This window comes from Cucurbita pepo, chromosome 9 (assembly GCF_057944985.1).
Source record: "Cucurbita pepo subsp. pepo isolate OVF chromosome 9, ASM5794498v1, whole genome shotgun sequence".
Classification (NCBI taxonomy): Eukaryota; Viridiplantae; Streptophyta; class Magnoliopsida; order Cucurbitales; family Cucurbitaceae; genus Cucurbita; species Cucurbita pepo.
The window spans coordinates 12,342,979-12,361,838 of NC_141806.1; the positions used below are offsets into that span (position 1 = coordinate 12,342,979).

Below are 18,860 nucleotides of genomic sequence, written 5' to 3' on the forward strand. Positions count from 1 at the left end.
GAGAACTCACGTTGGTTGGAGGGGCGAATAATTTCTTATAAGAATGTGAAAACATCTCCCTAGTAGACGCTCGTTGGGCGCCTCCAAGGGGGTGGATTGTGAGATCCCACATCAGTTGGAGAAGGACGAACACTACTTATAAGGGTGTGGAAACCTCTCCTTAGTAGACGCTCGTTGGGCCTCTAAGGGGGTGGATTGTGAGATCCCACATCAGTTTGAGAAGGGCGAAACATTCCTTATAAGGGTATAGAAACCTCTCCTTAGTAAACGCGTTTTAAAATCATGAAACTAATGACAATACGTAACGAATCAAAGCAGACCATATCTACTAGTAGTGAACTTGAACTGTTACATTCTTGTTGCTACATAACCCGTCTTTATAAACGTTCAAAAAACACAATCTTAAAACTTTCGAGACGAAGATTTGAATCGGGTCAACAAAAAAAAAAAGAACATAGGTTTGGTTTTGGTTGAGTTTGTGATTGCGTTGATGATTAGATAAGATTGCATGAGTTGTGGGAAGGCCATGTGAAGGCATTTTGTTGCTAATTGGTAAGCCCCACCTACTCACACCTAAAGAATCTGACATTGATTTTTATAGAAAGATTTGGTGTTAGAGAAAGGGTATGAAGCTTTGAATTTCTTCCAATCTCTTTCTTCTTTGGAAGGATTTCAACTTGTAGATTGGTTGCCTTATGAAGTTTGCTTCCCTTACTCGTCCACCGCTAGTATATACTCACACCTTTAAAATGCGTCTATGATCGAGACCGATCACTAGTAAATATTGTTCGTTTTGACCCGTTACGTATCGTCGTCAGTCTCACGATTTTAAAACACATTTGCTAAGGAGAAGTTTCCACACCCTTGTAAGAAATGTTTCGTTCCAGATCTCACGGTATCTGACATGAGCACATCAAATATACAAATAGTCGATGACTCTTCATTACTTACAATAAGAGATCTTATTTGATATAGAACCAGAACAAGGGTAGATTGAGTTGTTTGTCATTAAGATACCAATTAGAAGAGCATGTTTAGCTCTTATTAGGGGTCGAGAGTTACTAACCCTAGAGGTACCACTATAACAACAATATTCCAACCTGAAACCGATCCATACCTCCCACAACTTTCCCAACTCAGAAATTTCATTTTTGACTCTCTCGTCACGTTCTATCCAATCAAGAAAGTTCTCGGGATGCACTCGATAATGAAATTTTGAACGTGAGGACGACTATAATCAATAAGTATGTCAGATCAACATTTGGATTAAAACCCGTTGCCAAAACAACAAAGTCTTGCGTATTTGCTCGAGATTTACTAGACCAGATGCTTGAATCTATTCCCCGGTCGAGTTATAATTTTTTTTTAATAAAAAATGGTAGAAATTTTGAGACTAAATTGAATTTTTTTTTTTAGTTTTTGGTTATTATTATTATTATTATTAAAAAAATATTATTTATATGAATTGTTTTATTTGTCAAATTGTGGATGGAACACAGACAAAATGTGTTAAAAATATGTATTTTTGTCGGTTATTTAAGAATGTTTTTGTTTGTTATTGTTTTTTAATTAATTAAAATATAATTTAAAGGAGAACTATATTTTAATTATTATAAAATTAATTTAATTTGTAATAATATGAATTTATGTTAAGAATATTTTATTTGTCTATATATGAAACAACCATTACTGACTCTCTCAATTTTTGAGCTGGCCAAGCTACCTGCTCATAACTTCCTTATACTTTTTCTCAAAAAAACAAAATACTTCCATATATAAAAACATTTTTTATTTTTCAAATTTAATATTTTATTGCAAAAATTATGAGTTTAAATATAATAATTAATTTAAAAAATCAGTTCTATCCATGCCGGAATGTGGGGACAGAGAATTCCCGCCTCTTATTTCAATTTTCATTCTTGCAAAATTCGAGAATTTTCTATAAAAATATATTTATTTTAAAAAATTAATGGATCAATTTTGTATTCCATTATGGTAATATAATATTGAACATAATTTTTAAAAAAATTAGGGTATAGTTGGGGGTAGGTAGGGACGATGAATATTATCCACATCCCTAGTTCTACTGAGCTAAGAGCAAAAATATTTCCCAACTCTCTCCTCCATCTAAAGATGGGATTCCTTGCTCCATTCAGGGCTTGGGTACTCGAGTTAAATGGACATTTCGACTTTTGATTTTTTTTTTAAAAAAAAATCGACAGATTGAATAGAATTTCGATGATTTTAACCTATTGAACTATTGTGAAATCCCACAATGAAACATTGCGTCGAAATATCTTCCACGTGTTTTAAAAATCTTGAGAGGGAGCTTAAAGGGGAAAACTCAAAGATGACAATATTTGTTAGCTAAGCCTCAAAGGGGGTGGACATGAGGTGGTATGCGAACAAGGATGCTGGCCCTAAAAGAGATGGATTGGTGGGTCCCACATAGATTGGAGAAAGGAACAAATGTCGCTAGGCCCCGAAGGGGTGAATTGTGAGATCTCACTTAGGGATGGATGAGTGGGTCCCACTAGATTAGAGAAGGGAACCAATGTCAGTGAGTGAGGATGTTGGGCCCTGAAGGGGTGAATTGTGAGATCTCACATGATGGATTGGTGGGTCCCACATAGAATGGAGAAGAGAACGAATGTCAGTGAGGACGCTGGGCCCCAAAGGGGTGAATTGTGACACATCAGTTAGGGATGGATTGGTGGGTCCCACATAGATTGGAGAAGGGAACGAATAGAGTGAGGAAGCTGGACCTTGAAGAGGTGAATTGTGAGATCTCACATCAGTTCAGAATGGATTAGTGGGTCCTATATAGATTGGAGAAGGGAACCCGTGTACGTTGGGCCAAAGAAGTGAATTGTGAGATCTCACCGGATGGATTGGTGGGTCCCACATAGATTGGAGAAGGGAACGAATGTTAGTGAGAACACTGGCACAGAAGGAGTGAATTTTGACACATCAATTAGAGATGGATTGGTGGGTCCCACATAGATTGGAGAAGGAAACAAATGCTAGTGAGGACCCTGAGTCTGAAGGGAGTGAATTGTGACACACCCGTTACGAATGGATTGGTGGGTCCCACATAAATTGGAGAAAGGAACAAATGTTAGTGAGGACGCTAGGCCTTGAAGTGGGTGAATTGTGACACATCAGTTAGGGACGGATTGGTGGGTCCCACATAGATTGGGAAAGAGAACGAATGTCAATGAGGACGCTAGGCCTTGAAGGGAGTGAATTGTGACACATCAGTCATGAATGGATTGGTGGGTCCCACATAGATTGGAGAAGGGAACGAATGTCAGTGAAGACGTTGGACCTGAAGGGGGTGAACTGTGAGATCTCACATAAGTTGGGGAGGAAGACCGTGGGCCCTAAAAGGAAGGGATGAATTGTGAGATCTCGAGGAATAGAACTAAGTCCAAAGAAGACAATATTTATGAATGAAATGGGGAAATATATAAGGAAGAGCAATGAAAATAGTGTAATGGGCAGGTAATAGATGAACATATTTATATGGCAAAAGGGGACCAAGAGACCTATTCCTTGACTATTCCATGCAGAAAACAGGCATTGAAACAGTACAAAAAGCTGTCCATAATAAAAATGGCAAAGATTTTCTCAGATTCGAACCCCCTCACTCGCCAAGAAACTGATGCCTCCTCTTCCTCCTCCTCCTCCTCCGCCCCCTCCTCAGCCTCCTAATTCCCTTTCCTTTTAAACCTTTCTTTATATAAACCCCATACACCACTAAGTTCCCGACCACCAAAACATACAAACCCCCCTGAGATGAAGAAAACTCCGGCCAAACGACAGCGTACTCCCCGGAGAGGACCAGGCGTGGCGGAGCTCGAGAAGATTCTCAAGGAGCAACAAGCCCAAGACTCCAACACCCAATTCCCACCCATGTCCCCGCCGCCACCGCCGCCGCCACCTCCCCCGCCGTCACAGCAATTCCTATCTCCATCACCACCGCTACCCTTAACCCCAATTCCATTCCTACCACCCCGTGAGTTCCCTTCTCGGCCAAATCTCTCGCCGTTCACTACTCTCCGTCCCCGCCCTCCGCCACCAAAATCCGACACCCAAATGAATATTCCGCCGCAGTTTTTACCCAATTTCCAATTCTCACCTCCATCACTCAATCGCCAATTTTACAACAACCCAATGGTAAGACAATATTAAACTCCAAACCCTTTTAATTTTTTCTTCAAAAAATTAGTGTAAATATATTAAAAATTTTCAGGAAAATTTCACTCCTGCCTCCGCCTCATCCTCATCCTGTCCGCCGGCAACGCCACCGCCGCCCAATTGCTTTAATCAAATAGAGCAACCTTCAAGCCAAAAATCTCCTGATTTAAACCACCCATGGACGACGCCGGAGGAACAAGAACAGGCAATTTCTTCTCCGTTCATATATATATATGCATGCAAAATTGAATAATAATATTAAAAATTCATAATCTTGACAGATTGTAAGTGGGAAAAGGACGAGACCCTTTCTTGATGAAGCCCATTGGGATCCAAATCTGTTCAATATTGCAAAGAAAAAGGGTTGTTCGTCGTCGTCATCGTCGTCGTCGTCCGAAATGAATCGCTCTGCAATGTTTTTGGATTCAAATTTGAGGTTCCATTATTATTATTTTTTTTTATTTTTTTTTTTTAATGTGTTCTTGTTGTTCATAATTTTTTAGTTTTTGAAATGTTTTAAATGAAATGAATTTCAGTGGAAGCTATCAATTGGGTGAAGATAGCAGCAGTTTATTGGCATTGAGAAGTTCATCAACTCCAAATCAATTTGCACCATTTCATTTCCAAGTAAGAATGATCCGACCATGTTCATGTTTTTTTGTTTAAGAAAAATGATAATGTTCATGTTTTTGTTCATGTTTTTTTGAAGGAAACTATGGAGGCTTCAATGCATAGAGATGGAGGAAGTGCATCAAATTACAACAAAATTACATTTGACACCTCCAATGGATCGAAGATGAAGTCAAAGTCAAAGGGCAAAGAAGTAAATGTGATTGGTTCCCGAGCTGAGCCCAAACCTGAACCTGAAAATGAGGACGAAAGAGATGATATCGACCTGGATTTGAAGCTCTAGTCGTCACGTTTTTCGTGAAAAAAAAATATGCACACATAGCAAGTTGTTCTAGTAGTAACTGCGATTGGCTCCCAAGGTAAATCCAAAACCTGAACCCGAAAATGCGGACGAATGAGCTGACATCTACCTTGATTTGAAGCTCTACTCGTCACGTTTTTTGTAACGAAAAAGTATGCACACATAGAAAGTTGTTCTTGTAGTAATTGTAATTGGCTCCCAAGGTAAATCCAAAACCTGAACCCGAAAATGAGGATGCATGAGTTGACATCGGCCCTGATTTTGAGCTCTAGTTGTCAAGCTTTTTGTAACGAAGAATATGCACAGATAGAAAGTTGTTCAGTACTCAATTTCCGTTTTACTTTTAGCTTTGGAGAACTCCATTCAAAGAATTGTTCCGTATTACTTTAAGTAAGTAGGTAAGTTCGGATAATATTTTAAATTAAAATTACATTACCGACATTAAATTAAAAGATCCGTTACAATTTTTAAAGTCAATGGTTCAATCTTTTCTTTTATATATATATATATATATATATATATATATATATATATATATAAATATAAAAATAAAGAGAAAGAAAATTCACATAAATTAAAATTTGTATTAAATTACTACTAATAATTCGACCAAAAATATAAATTTGAAACTATTTTAAAAATATTTATTTTTGTAAAAGTAATTTTTTTAAAAAAAAAAAAGATATTTACGAATATAAATTTAAAAAAAAAAAAAGTCATTTATGATCCTCTTTAATAATTAATTTGCACAATCAACAATTCAATTCGATGTAATTATTCCAATATCTTTTATTTAATTATTTTTATTTTGTAATTATTGAATAACTAATTAAACTAAAATTATCTTACAATATAATATTATCCATTGATTTATGTTATAATTTTTACTATATATTTACATTTTTTACTAATAATTTTGTAAAATTTTATTAGGGTTAAAAATTAATTTTAATTCTTTAATTTTCTTGAAACTAACAAATTCTCTAATTTTAGCCTATCATGTACCGACAAATGAGGACAGTTTAAAAATTAATATTAATATATATATATTTCACTCCATTAATAAAAATAAAAAATAAATTATTTAATTTTGAGACTCTAATTAATATTTAAACTAAATTTATTCTATAAACATTAAAAACTTATTCTAATATTAAAATTTGAATTTATAAAATTATACTTGTAGACATTATATTTGCTTTTGAAATATATGGGTTTTTTTTAGGACTTTTTACAATTATTTATTAAATATTATATTGAAAAATAAAAAAATTTAAAATATCTATTTTTTTAAATAATAAACACAGTAGGAAACTCCCCACAAATTCTTCAAGAAAAATCTCCCCGGTAATTCCACAAAAATTTTGCCTATTTTGTGCGGAAGCCATTTATAAATTACAGGCTGAAACAGGTGAAATCAAGGGACATTACTTGAGAATTGGGAGTTCCTATCATAATGCATAACTACTTAACAAGTGGATTCGCTGCAAATACTAGCTTGGGTCATTATTGCCGAGATAATGATCTACTTCTTCACATTCATCGTGCAATGCATACATTAGAAATTGAACAAGTAAGAAAATTTCTTGTCGAGCTACGTACTTTCGTAAAAATGAATAAACCTGAGTTTCAAGAAATAATATCTTCCACCAAGAAATAATAGCTCCCTGAAGCAGAAACCCTTTTGAAAGAAACTATTCAAGAACCGATGGAACGTTTTCTACTTCAAGACCAAGTATAAAAGAAAGACTTCTCTGTACCACCCCTTAAACATCTCTAGTATTAAAATGTCAATTAGTAAAATTTATTTATTTATTATTAGGTTATATTAGAATTGTATCACTAAAAAAAATTAGAATTTAATTCTTATAATTTTAAAAATTAAAATTTCATTCGAATTTATAAAAACTACAATAGAGAATATTCTAGAAACTAGATTCTAATTTTCTTAAAACTATAGGGACCAATTTGCAATTTAATCAAAATTTGTTTTAAAATTTTTGATGACTACTCTTAGAAGACTTCAAATCTGCCAAAATATTGGTGGCTGTTGACATTGCCATCCTCTTGTAGTAAGTGTAGAAGATAAATACAGGATCAGTGAGGCATATGAGTGAGCTGCCTGTACTGGTAAAAATGGGGAGCAGCCTCGGTTAACCATCCCGGATCAATGGTGATGATATTACGCATATATTGTCGGTCAGTCGACACAAGCGAATGATATATCACCCACTTTGGATTAACTCTGCAACACAACCAACACGAGTTCTTCGATCAATAATATATACCCCTCAAGCCTAACAGCCTACGCTTAGACTTTGTTCAAACTAACCTGAATAACACTGAAGAGGGATGAATATAAACTTCTTGAGAACCTCTGATACTCTTGTACATACCATTGTGACTGTATGCCTACACACCACCAAATTTATCAGCTTTTATATTGATGAACACAAAGAATCGGAGAGAGAAAATTCAAGAGAAAGATTGGCTAAAGGTTTATATTGATAACTTCATGTATGTACAGAGAATGCAAACAGTACATCTTTTAGGTATATACAAAGAGAAATACAGAGAATGTAGAAAATACATGTAACGCCCCAGATTCACCGCTAGTAGATACTGTCCTCTTTGGGCTTTCCCTTTCGGACTTCCCCTCAAGGCTTTAAAACGCGTCTGCTAGGAGAAGGTTTCCACACCCTTATAAATGGTGGTTTGTTCTCCTCCCCAACCAATATGGGACATCACAATACATCTTTCGGGTATGTGCAGGAAAGTACATCAAATATATCTTTCGGGTATGTACAGGAAAGTACATCTTTCAAGTATGTACAAAGAGACTACAGGGAAGGCAGAAAATACATCTTTCGAGTATGTGCAGAGAAAATACAGAGAATGCTCAGGTATGTGCAGAGAAAATACATAGAAGGCAGAAAGTACAACTTTCAGGTATGTACAGAGAGCATCTTTCAAAGCACGGCCGAAGAAGTATATATATGGTTTCAGTTTAGTATATATAGTTTTACTAGATATAACCACCTAGTATATCTCACTATCTACCCCATATATATATATATATAGTTTTACTGATTATAACAATTAAATAAGTTATAAATAAGTTGCCGGCTCCATAACCCAACATGAACTCTATAAATGAGTAGCAAATTAGAACGGGAAATTGCTAACCTCTAATTGACACGCATTGGCGAAAAATCCAGCAGTAACTGCCTTGCGTATAACCTGTTGGAAGGAAAAAAGGGTATATTTCAAACAGAAATTAGGAGTTCTGATGGAATTTTAAGTACAAAAGACAGGATTGGGGAGCAACATGCTCAACAGATGAGCTTGAGCTAATACCTTCCAAAATGAACAAATCAATATAAAGGGGATGATAAATGTAGGCCAAAGATTTACCGTAGTATCTCTTTCACATGATTTCAAGACGATGCCTAATCTCTGTGCTATTCTTCTCAGTTGTTCTCTAACTTCCATTACTTTTTTCTGCATACAAATTGAAGTTTATAACTACTATGACAAATATTTGTGGCAATACGTACGTGTCGAACTATAGATCTCACGCTCCCTCTATTTTGGGTTGGGGATAGCCGGGGAATACACTGCACATTGAAGACGATGATATGCAAAAGGAAATATTTTGTATGCTTACACGTATGAATTTAAATGCATACCATAGCTTGGTAATTGATAAAATTCTTGTGACACCACTGTGAAGATTTATTAGACTGAAGAAATCCTTTGTACACATTAAGAAAGGTCACATGATCGCCCTGCATACATCAAGATAATTAAACACGACATCGACTCACTTTTCAAGCTAGGACTGGTCTATGAAATGCTAATCTAGCTGATATGAATTGATGAATACATCATGATCAGGGTAGACTTAGACGAGTACCTCAGCTGCAGCAAATTGCAACCTTGCTTCATCAAGTTCCTTCTGCGCTCCCCTACTAGAAGCCCAAATAGACTGCCAAATGACATTTTAATTGTAAAACAACGCTATGCCATAAGAACATCACATAAAACAGAAAAATAGTAATGCAAACAATAAATGGTAAGCAAGAGAAAAATCTGAACCCGACGAATTCGTGTTGTCTCCTTAAAACAATTTTACGATTCTACTCTCTCTAGTGCCCGAGTTTAATGAGTGATTCTGTCCCAAGATAGATCAGATTATCTTCTTAGGGATTCAACACTTCATTCCACAAGTTCGAGTGAACATTACTTTATAGACCAAACAAAACTTCAACGAAAAGTTTTATGTGAGAAAAGGCATCTTTCCATTCGAATAGCCATGACTCTTCTACATATTGGCTATCACTTTGATGAAGGATCGCAACCCATGGTTATGAAAGGATGCAACTCACGGAAGAGTCGCAAACCATTTATTCCAACAAACATAAAATATCAAGCAGAACCAGAATCAATCACTGATTATGTGGTTACATTTTATATTAGGTGAGCTTCAAGAAATGATAAATTTTGAGGCCCTTAACAGCTAAACACCTTTATTGCCTAATTTCTCGGCATGAGCTTGAAGATCATTTTTGGGGCATGCTAAGATATAAGGACTTGCCTGGATTGACAGAACAGCAGCAATTGTAATGATCTCCTCCGAGCACCCAAGGTCACCAGAAGCTAAGATCATTTTTGAGATCATTGGCTCCTGAAATTTGTTTTGAAATGGGAACATATATTAAATAATATAGTATACCCGTACTATCACATTTAATAATTTCATCCCTCTTAATGAAAATGGTTTTCTTAGCAATATCAACAGATAGATAGATAAATAGATAAATAGATACATACAAACATACTTTAACGAACTTTAATGAACACATGAGCAGACAAAAGAACCATAAAAAATACGTAATAGATTGCCATTAATGATTGAAATTTCGAGCTATATTATTAATGTACATGACTGCAGCAACGTACAAGTGGAATTTCAGCAACTTGAAACCCAACTGGCGAAGTAAGCTTTGCATCATCATCCAAGACTCCAAGTGAATAAAGAACTTCTAATGACCGAATCATTACTTCAGGAGATGGAGGTGATGGCCAATCAAAGCCTAGAATATTATCAATTCCCAAGGCTTTCAACTGTAATAATAATTCAAGATTAGCATCTTAACAGAGCAGAAAAACAATATTTAAGTAGAACTAAGTGGAAAAAAATCTCTGCATTTGTATGAGCTTTATGTACAGTAACATCAGGTATAAACAGAGCATGTTCGCAATTAGTACATTGTAACCAAACAAAAATAATGTGAACTATCCACACTACCTTGAACTAACAACAAGATTAGTTAGTAACTACAACAGAAAACCGAACAGATCGTGAAAATTAGATAATAACTAAATGATGGATGGAAATCTTATAGGAAAAATGACATTATTGAAATTAGAGCCTGAAATGCACAAATATAAGATGATGGATGGAGAACTTTTTGGCAAGGATGCAAACATGTTGTATTCTAGTTACTCATTCCAATTAGAGGTTTATTTAGCAACCATTAACAACATTCATATCATTTTATAATTTCTGATATTTATCATTTTTCTTGTGATGAATAGCTGCATATATATCTTCATCTTTTAGCAAGAAGAAACACCATATGTCGTTACAGCAATAGGTACAATAACAAAAACAATTACCTGAATGACACAGGTAACAAGATTTGATCTTTGCATTTCAGGAATACCCTCAGCAGGCATTTCATTGATGAAATACTCTTCTGTATACAGTCTGCATGAAGCCGGGAAAGTTGAATGAATAAGTTGTAACGACAAGACAAGTATGCGAAAGAAAGTACTATAATAATCTATTTCATGCATTGGGCATAAAAAACTTGATCAAAAGGATTACAACCATAATGTGTTCAACTCTGTCAGTAACAAATTTAAGTAAAGACGGGAAATTGAAAAAAAAAATAATGAAAGGCATAAAGATCAGTTGAAACAATTCGACGTGCCACTTTCTATTTGAACATTTTTAGAAGATAAGTAAATGTAAAGATGAAGACCTGTAACACTTCCCTGGCCGAATTCTTCCAGCCCGACCAGTCCTTTGTCTAGCTGAGGCCTTAGATATTGGTGTAATAATAAGGTTTTCAATATCTGATATCTAAAAAAAAGAAGAGGTAAGTTAACAATACATTTCTAGATCATCGTCACCTATATGATCCACAGCAAAGAAACTTCACAAATAAAATGGTTAAGATAGTCTTTACTATCCAAGTCTTCAACACACATGACACAAGTGTTAAAACACATAAAGAATATACAGCATTAGTAATGACCAAAATACTTTATCAGTCAATAGAAAAATGGATTGATTCCGGTTACAAAAAAAAAAAAAAAAAAAAAAAAAACAATCAAAGAAATGGTAGGAAGCTCAATATTTGCAGAAGAAACAAACAGTGAATCTTTATACTCATTATTAAAAGAAAAATGAAATTACTGGATTGTAGAACCGCTGCTTGGAGAACCCACTGTCAACAACATAGACGATGCCCTACACAGAACAGAAGAATTAAGAGTGAAAGGAATGCCAATCAGTAGGAAAATCTTCTTATAAAACACAAATCTAACCTCTAGAGTTAATGAGGTCTCTGCTATATTTGTGGAAATCACTACTTTCCTCTTCCCCCTGGGTGTCGGTGAGAAGATGAGCTCCTACAGTATTTATGCAGAATGTGTATAGCCAAATAAAATGAGTACTCCAAATTGTCCGACTAAGGTACAAGATAACTTGTCACTAACCTGCTCTGCACGTGAAAGCCCAGAGTACAGAGGCAAGACGATCAATTCTGGAAAAGAAGCATGTAAATTAGTCCTGATGAACCAAAATCTGCAACATATGCATCAACTCGATGTGACGTTATGAGTAGTTTGGCAGAGCACAAAGTGTTTTCATGATTTATTTTTGGGCCAACAACCAAACAAAATAAGCAAACTATAAGAAATTAGTCTATGACTCTCTGGTACAAGCTTAGATTCTTGGGGTTCTAGGAAAAGAAATTCATAAGAAAGAAAATGCAAAGTTTTTATTTTTTCAAAATTAACAAAAAACAATTTATAGGGATGATGAACCCTGAAACAGAATCGATCGGGCCCATCCAATGCTTACAAGTACATATCAAACCTCTCACACTATTTCAAGTTCTAGATGTTGCATGATCAACAAGTGTCCATAACTCAAATTTAAATAGAAGTTTGCATGAACAGACCTGACTTTTTTCTATCATTTCGGTCATTTTCTGTAAGCAATTGAACAGCAGTATCAATATCATCTTGGCCAGTGAGAAATACAAGTATATCACCTGGAGGTTCCTAAGGAACAAACATAAAATTTAACAAAAATATTGTTTAGTGAGAAACATTACATTATGGTATGCTATGGTTAAGGAACACAATTTCCAGCCTATCTGAAGAAGCTTCAAAGAAAGGCCAATTTAGCTTCTTAAAAACCATATTTTACAAATCAGCCACAATAATGGTTTGAGGTAGTTAATGCAATTGCATGGTTCATATACTAGAACAGACGTTCTAAAAATATTGAACTCCACTCTCACCAGTCACCTCTCTCCATTCAAAGTCGTTTCTTGAAAATCAATTCAGCTTTTGACTAAATTGTAGACAAATGAGTCCACGTGTACATTGTCTATATCTACTTGCTCGTGCAAAAACCTTTATATGCCTGCTTGAATAGGTCCTTCATGTGCTGAGCAAAGCACCAATTAATAGTAATGAAGTTTGATGGTTAAGTTGTAATCGTCCACTACTCTTTTGATACTACTTTTTGAACTTCATCTTCAAAATTAAATGCATCAAATTCAAAAATGTATGCATCAGCTATAAATGTACCAATTAGTTCTTGTACCACATGTAAATATGTAGCAACTGGCAAGTCACTAATGATATACACAATCTAAGAGGTCACCTGTTCATGAATTGACAATACAGTTGAAACGGCAGACTGGACATAGTTTGAAACAGGCTCCTCAAGGTAAAAGATTTGTACATTAAACCCTCTTCCCTAATAGTCGACAAGATATAACATGCTTCGGTTAGAATTTCCATTTGATACGAACGTCAACAAATTCCTGACAACATAACATCAGAAAAAAATGGAAAGGAGAACGTGCATCTCCCAATTTCTAAAGTAGAGAAAGATGGCCTGACATTATGAAATCTTTGCCAATTTTTATACCTCGACTGATAGGATAGCAGGTTCCACCTTTGGCTCAAGCGCCTCACCTTCAAGTCCTCGACGTCTTTTGCTAATTTATAAAAAATAGAAGATATCTGAATCAATATTGGCTTCAGTAGCCATCTCATTGACTGGTAGTTCAAAAAAGTGCATAAGGTGTCTTCCACTTCTAGTTTAAGTTTTATTTACAAGAAACAATTAAACAACATTTCGTTTGGTTAGATGCTATACAAACAAGAAAGCAAATCCGCCATCCCACTACGAATGAATTAGAAAAGCTCTCCAATCAAAGGTACTGTAAGAGCAAGAGTAAACATTTAAAAACATAATGAAAAAATAGATTTCATTAAGATAAATGAAATAACAAAAAACAACCCACAAAAGGGGGATGATCGATCAAAAGCGGGGAACACAAAAGACAGAACTTCTTTTGACCAACAGCTCCATGAAAAGGCTAAAAAATCTGAAGTACCATCACTTATTCAAACTTCAATTGACACCTTGAGATCTTCCTATTCCTAACAACACTACGTAGCATTGAGCAACAAAGTTTTAAGCTATTTCAAAGGAAAACCACAAAAAATAATGTGATTAAAACCAAGAAACCTCCAAGGATTATACGAAGTGGAATTTAAATTGTCAAACAATCTATATCCCAAAAAGAAACAAACTAGACATTCATGTTTGGAGGATGCAACACTCCAGCCTGAAGAAGGTGAAATATGTGATTTAGATGATTGTGGATTACATGTATCATTACAATGAAAAATTCAAAAGACTGCCATTAAAGGTATTCATGGTATTCAGTTATTCAAGCTCCATCCATTTTGCCAAAGAATTAAAGGTACTCAGGTTCCATCCAGTTAATGTAATAACACAATAGTTGATACATGACACTAGGCCTTAGAAGGAAAAGGCCTAACTGAAACAACAATGAGCAGCTACGAGATTCAAATGTTAAAACAACCAAGTAAAACCTGGTTTGGAAGAAAGTTGACATCGTTTTAGCCTCAATTGTAGCAGAAGAGATAATTAATCGTAGATCTGGTCGCCGACGTTGGATCTGAATTTCAACCAATCAGCCACATTAGAGAATGCATAAGCTGTCAAGTTATTGAAAGGACATACTTGGTCCGGATCAAGGATTTTTGTACCTTTTTCAAGAGACCAAGTAACATGTCAGTCGAGATAGACCTTTCGTGTGCTTCATCCACCATTATTACACTAAAATGGTCAAATGAAATTATTTTAATTTTTTTTTATTAAAAATTGCAAGCATAGCATGATATGATACGAACTGCTCCCACAAAAAAAAACAGATCAACAACAACCTCTCTTTTGCAAACTTAAAAATTCATGTGAATGACCAAGAGAAATATTTAACAGACATGGAAAAAAGACTATCCAATTGTAATTGGAAGCTAGAGAAACCAATAAAATAATATATTAGAGAAACGAGATATTAAAAAAAATATATTCAACAGTGAGACTATACTATAAAAGTTTCAACATTCAATACCTATACTTAGTCAAAAGTGGATCGTCCATCATCTCTCTGAGTAACACACCATCTGTCAGAAATTTCACCCTCGTCACATCCTGTGCTGCCAAAATAGAAAATTACATCTGCAAATATTTATTTTGCATTGAGAAGATAAGATTAGAGAGATTGTGCTGTAAAGAAGAAAAGGCCTCACTGGGTTTGTAAGATCTTCAAATCGAATTGTATAACCAACTTCTTCACCAAGCTTAACACCCATCTCTTCAGCCACCCTAGAAGCAACTGCCTGTGCAATTAAGAAAAAAAAAAGCTCAATGATCATCTGTTATATATATATATATATATATATATATATGTGTGTGTGTGTGTGTGCGCGCGCACGCGTATAATGAAATCTTGATTTCATTAAGATAGATGAGAAAGCAAAAATGAGTTATATAAAAATACATACTACAAGAAGGAGATTGTACAGGAAACAACCAATAAATTACAAACAGAGGTTCAGTTGATGAGAATAAAAAACAAAGTGAACAACAAAAAGTTCTAAAATCCAACCCCCAAAAAGGAATGGAACATAGCCATAGCCCAAGTCTGGGGAGTATGTTCACAAGAATGAAACTCAAAGGCCCACACAAGCGATGAAGCATGTGGTTTAATTCGATGCAAAGCGAAGAGCCTGGCCTGACAATTTGTTTTGAACACTAGATGTCTTTCACGTCCAATTATAGCAATTCTTAATTGTTGGTACCAAAATCAAAGCAGCGGATTCAAAATAATCAAGTTATTAATGAGTGGACGAAATCAAGAAATAACCTCTCACATGCGAAATTAGCCCTCTAAAAATTCTCACATGTCTCTCAAGTCAAATGTTCCAAAAGATAACAAAAGATAATTGCACGTCAAAGGTTCCCTCACTTGTCCCAAAAGTGTAGGTACAGCTACAAACAAAAACTATCCTAATTCGAGTACACAAAATAACAACTCCGGTACTCCATAATACATGATCAATGTCCTTTTAAGCACACTTGTATAAAACGAAAAACTGCAACCCCAAGAAAACAGTAGCATGTTCGAGTATAATTATAGTAGAAAGGACAAAATTCATATCAAACTTTAAATTGGTTAGCTTGTTATATTTGATTCTTCTCCACCAAAGGGGCAAATTATAACACGATACATCCTCAGAATGTTACATTTAATGTTATTCATTGGTTATGAAGATTACAATCCAAGAAGAAAATGAGATGGAAAAAAAAAATTCAAAAGTGGAAAATATTAGAAGCAATCCAATTAATTTACGTAACATCTCTAGTGACTCCTATTCCCTGTCATGAAATGAATAAAAACATTTTATATTTTCAAATGACATTCTTGCGTGAACTTAAAGGGTAAACTCATACCAAGCATTCCATGATCCACATGGATCATACAATATACTCTCCATATTAAATATTTTGTCAGAAACTACATCAATAGCACAAGAAGCCTAGTCCATCAAAATGAACCTTGTCATAATTCACACCACAAGTTTATAATATGCTTAAAAACAAGACGACCAAGATTTTCCTCGACCAAAGACGATTGCAGTAAGCTACGAGCTATAGCAACCACAAGAACAACATTATTGCAACTGTTAGCAATATAGAGCAAAAATTGCATAGGAAAGCTAGTAATGCACCTGAACAGCCAGTCGTCTTGGTTGGGTGCAGGCAATTACTCGACCACCATCAGCCCAACCTGCTTCTTTGAGGTACTGTTCCTCGCACAAAACGTTATATAACAAAATTAACAAAATAAACAGTGAAGATTCCAAAATTCAATTGAACCCTGAAATATTTGTTGGGAGAGAGTCCCACATTGGCTATTGGCTAATTAAGGGATTGATCGTAGGTTTACAAGTAAGAAATACATCTTTATTGGTATAAGGCCTTTTGGAGAATCCAAAAGCAAAGCCACGAGAGCTTATACTCAAAATAGACAAAATCATATCATTGTGGAGAGTCATGATTCCTAACGTGGTATCAGAGTCGTACCCTTAATTTAGCCATGTCAATAGAATCCTCAAGTGTCGAACAAAGACATTGCTAACCTCGAAGATGCAGTCAAAAGCGACTTATGTGTCGAACAAAGGGTGTACTTTGTTCGAGAGCTCCAGAGAAAGCTCTATGGTGTACTTTGTTCGAGGGAAGGATTGTTAGGAGGGAGTCCTACATGGGCTAATTTAGGGAATGATCGCAATACATCTCCATTAATACGAGGCCATTTGAGAAAATCAAAAGCAAAGTCATCCGAGTTCGTGCTCAAAGTAGACAATATTGTATATGGAGATCTATGATTCCTAGCGATCTTTTCCTCAAAACATGAAGGGATATAGAGCTCACCTGAGGAATTTGAGTGGTTTTGCCGCTACCCGTCTCGCCAACAATGATAGTAGTGGCATGAGTTTCCACTAAATACAGAATGGCGGAGCGATATTTATAAACAGGAAGCCTCTGCCGCTGCTTTTCAATGCTCGAAAACCCAAATCTATTCCACGGAGTCAAAAACTTGTAAAAGGGGAAATGAATAGAAATCTGATGCTTAAGCTATTGTCACTGAAAGAGAAAGAAGAACATGAACATACCCAGATGAAGAAGAGTAAGAAGAAGAAAAGAACAGAACGCCGCCCTCTCCGTCGTCGAGCAGACGGGGCTTCTCGGCGCCCGGTTTCCAGAATTGCGCCATTCTTTTCGCTTGCCGGTGCTCAGTACAGCCTCTCCGTCCAAACTACGGAAGTTGAACTGAATGCTTGAGCAGTTGGACTCAAATGGGCGGTTGAATCTGATGGAGAAAAGCCCATCGAGAACCGAATCGAGCAACTTCGGCGGTTTTGGGTCATGGAATGGGCTCCCCGATATTAGGATTTTATTTATTTATTTATTTATTTATTTATTTATTTATTCTCACGTTTTCTAGAAAAATTCGGAAGATGGGTTACTCTAAGTTAAACGGTTTAAGTTTAAAGTGTCAGGATCATACAACTCACATACTCGATCTAGACGAAGAACATAGAGATAAAAGAGAGAAGATACAAGAAGAAATAAATGTAGAAAATATATAAAATTCTATTTTAAAAACTAAATAGGATGAGAATATATAAAATTCTATACGAAAATATTAGGTTCCACGACCTAACATAGAGCTCTTACGATTGAGCTATCGAAAAAGAATATGCATATTGTTGGTATACATAGCAACTTTCAAATTTTTAAAGTATTTTTATTCAAATTTAGTATCATTTTATTTATATATTCCTCTTATATTCGGGTGTCACACTTTTTCAAGAAAAAAGGGTGTAGCATAGCGTTGAACAAGTTTGGAAGAAATTGTATTTGTACAAGTTTAAAAAAGGGGGTTAAGCTTAGTTTGTTAGACAAATGAAATCGCTGTCCTTGACCCGATCATCCTATTCGTTTCAAGAAACAGGCATAGTTCTGTAGTCAAAGAAACTTCGTAGAAAGACATACTACTTGCTTACTCAAGCATTTGGGGTCTTAATGGGTTCGATAAGATCCGTCCTCAATAATAGGAGAGTTTAAATGAGAATAGTTCGTGTAGAAAAATAAGAGTAAAGGTTTTATGGGAGAAACTTTCAAAGATGTTTAAAGTACCAAGAGTATGAAACCTTTTATAACCTTATTTTCAAAAAGTATCTTTTATGGGAGAGCCTTTTACTATTTATTTCCTTCTTGTTTTTACTCGAGATCAATAACAAAGTAATGAATTGAATTTAGAGTGGTAATAATGTTCATAAAAAAACTAAACTTATTATTTAGAAAACGTTTTTTTTTTTTTTTTTTTTTTTTTTTTTTTTTTTTTTTTTGTGGTTTTCGAGTAAATTTGACTAAAAAAAATAAGTTTTTGCTCATATTTTGATGTCAAAAGAGTAGTGTCATGTTTGGTTGATTTTGTACAAAAAAAAATTGTGAAACGACTTAAATATGCAACTA

General features: G+C 35.1%; 2 protein-coding genes across 3 annotated transcripts; one reads left to right on the top strand and one right to left on the bottom strand.

Annotated features, from left to right (window-relative positions):
- The first annotated feature begins 3,581 nt into the window (after positions 1 to 3,581).
- Positions 3,582 to 5,460, top strand: LOC111802229 (uncharacterized). The gene is made up of 5 exons (XM_023686522.2): positions 3,582 to 4,179; positions 4,256 to 4,405; positions 4,482 to 4,636; positions 4,737 to 4,827; positions 4,910 to 5,460. The coding sequence occupies exons 1-5, from the start codon at positions 3,799 to 3,801 to the stop codon at positions 5,111 to 5,113; spliced, it is 981 nt and encodes a 326-aa protein (XP_023542290.2). The 5' UTR covers positions 3,582 to 3,798; the 3' UTR covers positions 5,114 to 5,460.
- Positions 5,461 to 7,005: 1,545 nt separating this feature from the next.
- LOC111802228 (RNA helicase family protein) lies at positions 7,006 to 17,728 on the bottom strand. Of its 2 annotated transcripts, XM_023686520.2 has the most exons (23): positions 17,495 to 17,723; positions 17,253 to 17,397; positions 16,550 to 16,624; positions 15,068 to 15,157; positions 14,890 to 14,969; positions 14,525 to 14,594; positions 14,348 to 14,433; positions 13,371 to 13,440; positions 13,101 to 13,196; positions 12,388 to 12,490; positions 11,921 to 11,967; positions 11,750 to 11,833; positions 11,619 to 11,672; positions 11,182 to 11,282; positions 10,814 to 10,904; positions 10,094 to 10,258; positions 9,729 to 9,818; positions 9,048 to 9,119; positions 8,821 to 8,919; positions 8,546 to 8,632; positions 8,318 to 8,371; positions 7,464 to 7,543; positions 7,006 to 7,376 (listed from the first exon to the last, which is right to left on the bottom strand). In XM_023686520.2, exons 1-23 carry the CDS (start codon positions 17,593 to 17,595, stop codon positions 7,229 to 7,231), a joined length of 2,088 nt encoding a protein of 695 aa, XP_023542288.2. In that variant the 5' UTR covers positions 17,596 to 17,723; the 3' UTR covers positions 7,006 to 7,228. The 2 variants fall into 2 exon arrangements, 1 of the variants encoding a protein (XP_023542288.2); XR_002816238.2 differs by lacking the exons at positions 7,006 to 7,376; positions 7,464 to 7,543 and having other exon boundaries at positions 8,316 to 8,371; positions 8,546 to 8,748; positions 17,495 to 17,728.
- Positions 17,729 to 18,860: the final 1,132 nt, after the last annotated feature.

Bases quoted from the DNA above. Each gene is read 5' to 3' on its own strand.
- LOC111802229 (XM_023686522.2), top strand. From the start codon at position 3,799: ATGAAGAAAACTCCGGCCAAACGACAGCGTACTCCCCGGAGAGGACCA. The intron at 4,406-4,481 runs GCAATTTCTTCT...TAATCTTGACAG, and splicing joins CGCCGGAGGAACAAGAACAG to ATTGTAAGTGGGAAAAGGAC. The intron at 4,828-4,909 runs GTAAGAATGATC...GTTTTTTTGAAG, and splicing joins TTGCACCATTTCATTTCCAA to GAAACTATGGAGGCTTCAAT.
- LOC111802228 (XM_023686520.2), bottom strand. From the start codon at position 17,595: ATGGCGCAATTCTGGAAACCGGGCGCCGAGAAGCCCCGTCTGCTCGAC. The intron at 8,372-8,545 runs GTAAATCTTTGG...TCCTTCCAACAG, and splicing joins CATGTGAAAGAGATACTACG to GTTATACGCAAGGCAGTTAC. The intron at 7,544-8,317 runs GTTAGCAATTTC...GGTGGTGTGTAG, and splicing joins CCAATGCGTGTCAATTAGAG to GCATACAGTCACAATGGTAT.